The sequence below is a fragment of the Xenopus laevis genome, chromosome 7S (genome assembly GCF_017654675.1).
Source record: "Xenopus laevis strain J_2021 chromosome 7S, Xenopus_laevis_v10.1, whole genome shotgun sequence".
NCBI lineage: Eukaryota > Metazoa > Chordata > Amphibia > Anura > Pipidae > Xenopus > Xenopus laevis.
The window spans coordinates 18,060,179-18,066,600 of NC_054384.1; the positions used below are offsets into that span (position 1 = coordinate 18,060,179).

At 43.5% G+C, this 6,422-nt stretch overlaps 1 protein-coding gene across 1 annotated transcript in view; it reads right to left on the bottom strand.

The window, feature by feature from the left end:
* neurl1.S (neuralized E3 ubiquitin protein ligase 1 S homeolog) overlaps window positions 1-5,941 on the bottom strand; it is a 142,438-nt gene extending 136,497 nt beyond the window's left edge. Inside the window, exon 1 of the mRNA XM_041570942.1 lies at window positions 5,402-5,941. Coding sequence (XP_041426876.1) covers window positions 5,402-5,510 — 109 coding nt within the window. The 5' untranslated portion in view covers window positions 5,511-5,941. The remainder of the gene's footprint in view (window positions 1-5,401) is intronic.
* Window positions 5,942-6,422: the final 481 nt, after the last annotated feature.

The window sequence follows — 6,422 nt, forward strand, 5'->3', positions numbered from 1 at the left end:
AATCATCAAAAGTATATGGGCTGATGTCTTGTAATGGACAATGCCAAGGGCAGAGGGGCCTTAAAGGAAAACTATACCCCCAAAATGAATACTTAAGCAACAGATAGTTTATATTAAATTGAATGACATATTAAAGAATCTTACCAAACTTGAATATATATTTACATAAATATTGCCCTTTTACATCTCTTGCCCTGAACCACCATTTCGTGACTCTATCTGTGCTGCCTCAGAGATCACCTGACCAGAAATACTACAACACTAACTGTAACAGGAAGAAGTGAGGAAGCAAAAGGCAGAACTCTGTCCGTTAATTGGCTCATGTGACCTTACATGTGGTTTGTATGTGTGCACAGTGAATCTTACGATCTCAGGGGGCGGCCCTTATTTTTTAAAATGGCAATTTTCTATTTATGATTACCCAGTGGCACATACTACTAAAAAAGTATATTATTATGATAATGGTTCATTTACATGAAGCAGGGTTTTACACATGAGCTGTTTTACTCCGTATCTTTTAATAGAGACCTACATTGTTTGGGGGGTATAGTTTTCCTTTAATTTTCTTATTCTCATAATTGAGTATATTATTTGGTTATTGCTTTATTCCCGTGCCTTATTTGCATCAGAAATTTGGCCACAGTTTTCCAGAAAAATTATATAAGTCAAGAAATTCAGTAAGCCAGTTGTTTTTCACTATATATACAGTACAAGAAGCTGAAACTGATGTGTATCACTGTCCTCTATCCAATTGATCCCATCTATCTGCAGTCAAGTAGAGGGGTTGGGTGCAATCTGTCTTGGCACTTACACATAATGGGGCCACACATAGAAGCAGAAGATCTGGTGAGTGTAGGCAGACTTAATAATATACCATAGTCACCTCTTGATTCTGCAAGTGGCACAACATATACAGTAAATATAGTAGGGGAGATGGTGCCTATAGTAGCAGTGGGATAATAGTCTCTGGGAAGGGAGTGTGACTGTGGGATAGCAGGTATGGTAGGGAGAGATGGTGCCTATAGTAACAGTGGATAATAGTCTCTGGGAAGGGAGTGTGACTGTGGGATAGCAGGTATAGTAGGGAGAGATGGTGCCTATAGTAACAGTGGATAATAGTCTCTGGGAAGGGAGTGTGACTGTGGGATAGCAGGTATAGTAGGGAGAGATGGTGCCTATAGTAACAGTGGATAATAGTCTCTGGGAAGGGAGTGTGACTGTGGGATAACAGGTATAATAGGGAGAGATGGTGCCTATAGTAGCAGTGGGATAATAGTCTCTGGGAAGGGAGTGTGACTGTGGGATAGCAGGTATAGTAGGGAGAGATGGTGTCTATAGTAACAGTTGGATAATAGTCTCTGGGAAGGGAGTGTGGCTGTGGGATAGCAGGTATAGTAGGGAGAGATGGTGCCTATAGTAACAGTGGGATAATAGTCTCTGGGAAGGGAGTGTGACTGTGGGATAACAGGTATAATAGGGAGAGATGGTGCCTATAGTAGCAGTGGGATAATAGTCTCTGGGAAGGGAGTGTGACTGTGGGATAACAGGTATAATAGGGAGAGATGGTGCCTATAGTAGCAGTGGGATAATAGTCTCTGGGAAGGGAGTGTGACTGTGGGATAGCAGGTATAGTAGGGAGAGATGGTGCCTATAGTAACAGTGGATAATAGTCTCTGGGAAGTGAGTGTGACTGTGGGATAGCAGGTATAGTAGGGAGAGATGGTGCCTATAGTAACAGTTGGATAATAGTCTCTGGGAAGGGAGTGTGACTGTGGGATAGCAGGTATAGTAGGGAGAGATGGTGCCTATAGTAACAGTGGATAATAGTCTCTGGGAAGGGAGTGTGACTGTGGGATAACAGGTATAATAGGGAGAGATGGTGCCTATAGTAGCAGTGGGATAATAGTCTCTGGGAAGGGAGTGTGACTGTGGGATAGCAGGTATAGTAGGGAGAGATGGTGCCTATAGTAACAGTGGATAATAGTCTCTGGGAAGTGAGTGTGACTGTGGGATAGCAGGTATAGTAGGGAGAGATGGTGCCTATAGTAACAGTGGGATAATAGTCTCTGGGAAGGGAGTGTGACTGTGGGATAACAGGTATAATAGGGAGAGATGCTGCCTATAGTAGCAGTGGGATAATAGTCTCTGGGAAGGGAGTGTGACTGTGGGATAGCAGGTATAGTAGGGAGAGATGGTGTCTATAGTAACAGTTGGATAATAGTCTCTGGGAAGGGAGTGTGGCTGTGGGATAGCAGGTATAGTAGGGAGAGATGGTGCCTATAGTAACAGTGGGATAATAGTCTCTGGGAAGGGAGTGTGACTGTGGGATAACAGGTATAATAGGGAGAGATGGTGCCTATAGTAGCAGTGGGATAATAGTCTCTGGGAAGGGAGTGTGACTGTGGGATAACAGGTATAATAGGGAGAGATGGTGCCTATAGTAGCAGTGGGATAATAGTCTCTGGGAAGGGATTGTGACTGTGGGATAGCAGGTATAGTAGGGAGAGATGGTGCCTATAGTAACAGTGGATAATAGTCTCTGGGAAGTGAGTGTGACTGTGGGATAGCAGGTATAGTAGGGAGAGATGGTGCCTATAGTAACAGTTGGATAATAGTCTCTGGGAAGGGAGTGTGACTGTGGGATAGCAGGTATAGTAGGGAGAGATGGTGCCTATAGTAACAGTGGATAATAGTCTCTGGGAAGGGAGTGTGACTGTGGGATAACAGGTATAATAGGGAGAGATGGTGCCTATAGTAGCAGTGGGATAATAGTCTCTGGGAAGGGAGTGTGACTGTGGGATAGCAGGTATAGTAGGGAGAGATGGTGCCTATAGTAACAGTGGATAATAGTCTCTGGGAAGTGAGTGTGACTGTGGGATAGCAGGTATAGTAGGGAGAGATGGTGCCTATAGTAACAGTGGGATAATAGTCTCTGGGAAGGGAGTGTGACTGTGGGATAACAGGTATAATAGGGAGAGATGGTGCCTATAGTAGCAGTGGGATAATAGTCTCTGGGAAGGGAGTGTGACTGTGGGATAGCAGGTATAGTAGGGAGAGATGGTGTCTATAGTAACAGTGGGGATAATAGTCTCTGGGAAGGGAGTGTGACTGTGGGATAACAGGTATAATAGGGAGAGATGGTGTCTATAGTAGCAGTGGGATAATAGTATCTGGGAAGGGAGTGTGACTGTGGGATAGCAGGTATAGTAGGGAGAGATGGTGTCTATAGTAACAGTGGATAATAGTCTCTGGGAAGGGAGTGTGACTGTGGGATAGCAGGTATAGTAGGGAGAGATGGTGCCTATAGTAACAGTGGATAATAGTCTCTGGGAAGTGAGTGTAACTGTGGGATAGCAAGTATAGTAGAGAGTGGGTCAGTGTAACTGTTGCCATCTTGCTCTGCTCTCCCCATTTAGTCCTACTTTGTCCATCCTGCCCTAAACATACTTACTATACCCATCCTTCCCACCTATAACTGTGGGACCCCTTCTGAATCTCCCTAAAGCCTTATCTGCATGAAATTCTAAATGTTCTCCAGTGCTCCCCATTGACCTGCTCTGTGTCTCAGAAACATCACGTTATATGTTTATCCCTTCTGACTTATTTTCTATTCTCCGTCGAGCATCTAACTGGCAGCAAGACTGTGTTTATAGAATGATGTCATTCCAGCAAACTGTCAGCGGGCAAAAAGCAATTTATTATTCCCACTGCCCCCCCCCCCACAAAGGTTATTCCAATGACAGTAGTGTCACTTGTACAGTGCGACTTCTACATTGGTTACAAGCTGCTAAATGATGATTACTGCTGGTAAATGTATATAAAGCTGGGGATCTGTTTCCTAGAAACAATTTTTTTGTCTCTCCCCCTCCCCAAACAGGCACATAACCCTTTCACTGCTACAAATGAAAATGCACAAATGTAGCTACATATTTATGTGTATATATATATATATAATGTCCATACAGTGAGCGCACTCTTTCCGGATTTAGGATATAGAGATGGGTGCGTTTGTCAAATCTTGTAATACATCGTAGTAAATGGATCCGCACTCCTCATTTACAGTGAAGAAAATTGTTGTGCTTTATTCACAAATGCATTTCCAACATTTCGGTCCTCACTGGGACCTTTTTCATCCTTATCATCCTTGAAAAAGGTCCCAGTGAGGACCGAAATGTTGGAAATGCATTTGTGAATAAAGCACATCAATTTTCTTCACTATTAATGAGGATTGCAGGTCCATTTACTACGATATATATATATATATATATATATATATATATATATATATATATATAGTCCAGTAGTGAAAGGAAGCACTCACGACATCAAGGTGTTTTTGAAAAGTCCTTTACTTTAACACCTTGATGCGTGAGTGCTTCCTTTCACTACTGGACTGTATATTGAAATTAGTTAGCACCCTGCGAAATTGTTTAATGGCGGAGGAGAGTGCTGGTAATTAGTGATGGGCGAATTTATTCGCCAGGCGCGAATTCGCGGCGAATTTGCGCGAGTCGCCGCCAGCGAATAAATTCGCAAAACGCCCGTGAAAATTCGCGTCAAATATTCGCCGGCGTCAAAAAAAAAATTCCGAAAAAACGGGCGCCGGCGTCAAAAACGAGACGCCAGAGCGATTTCGCGAATTTTTCGCCGTTTCTCGAAAAATATATATATATTTATATATATGTTGAAACATGTCCATTTACTTATCAAATGCAACTTTACCTTTTTTTTTTTTTACCTTTCTGTGCTCTGCAGTAGACAACACATGCCAGAGGGGATTGGGCAGGTTTGTTAAAGCTAAATGCTAATAAAGGTCAAGCAAACCATAGTATGTTACTGTAATAGCCTCCGTGAACTGGAGGTAAGTTGGATGTTTGTAACTCAAGGATTCCCTCCTAGTAAGTTATACATGCAACCAGGAGAAAACAGATCTGCCCCCCGGCAGTAATTCCACAATTAGTCGAATTTTAACACTGGATAACATTATACCACTTTTCTCACTGTTTATACCCAAGGAGGAGGTACAGGTACGGGACCTGTTATCCGTAATCTGGATCTTCATACCTTAAGTCTGCTAGAAAATCATGTAAATATTAAATGAACCCAATAGGCTGGTTTTGCTTTCAATACAAATTAATTGTATCTTAGTGTGGATCAAGTAAAAGGTACTGTTTTATTATTACAGAGAAAAGGGAAATTTTGGTTATTTGGATAAAATGGAGTCTATAATTCAGAGCTTTCTGGATCATGGGTTTCCGGATAATGAATCCCATGCCTGGTATTGGAGAACAGAATGAGAAGGAAGCTATGAGATGTTCCCAAAAGGCAAAGAGACTGAGTGACACCCAGCTGGGAGGACAACGACACCTGTAGGAGCACCAAAGGGGAGCACAGCTCTTACCTTTGGGGTGGTGGTGGTGATGGTGGTGCTGCTGGTGGTGTCCCCTGTGCATCCTGGTGTGTCTTCCCCTGGGAAAGGAAGGGATGCTGCTGGACAGGCTGTTCCCCATGGCATTCAGAAGAAGGCAGAGAATCAATAGGCAGAGAAGCAGCAGCTCAGATCGTTGCAAATCTCCAGGCTTATTACTCTGTCAGCTACTATTTCCCCCACTGTCTCCTCTGCCAGCCCCCTCGGCTTCTCTTCTGCTTCTCTTCTGCTTCTGTTGTGCTTCTGTTGTGCTTCTCTTTTGCTTCTGTCGTGCTGCTTCTGTCGCTGCGCGTGACCTGCCTTGGACTCTCACTGCCTCCCCACAGGCTGCTGGTTCCTTAGACGTTCCCGTATAGCGAGGGGCAGGAGGGACAGCTCCATGCCCGGATTAGAAGTCGGATCCGTGTCACTGGCAGCTGCCTGGCACTGTCTCAGCCGGTAATGAAGAAATAAGTGGCCACTAATCTGCCCAAGCCCTGCTGTCTGTCCACCCACCACTCTTTGGCAGCAACTTTCTGCTGGATCCCCCCAATACCTGAATCATGCTCCCCCTACTCTCCTCCCTCCTTATGTCATTCTCTCAGCTGATAAGTGCCAGCTTCCCTTAGTGTCAGCCGCCCCACACCTGCCTCCTGCTGCACAGGTCACCCACGGGGGAAGATGCAAAAATATAATACTTGCCTGCAACACATACAGCTATTTGGATTGTCGGCATAGTAGATATATATATGTATTTATGTACATGATAGGGAGTTGCCATATAGCATCTTTTGTTTAGCATAACCATATACAGAATGCTCTGGACCTGGGACTTTCCAGATAAGGGATCTTTCAGTCGTTCTTGGGTCTCCATGCAAAAAAATCATGTAAAAATGATAGAAAGCCAATAGGATTGTTTTTTCCTCTAATAAGGATTAATTATATTTTAGCTAAGATCAAGTACAAGGTGCTGTTTTATTATTACAGAGAAAAAGGAAATCATTTTTAAAATAAT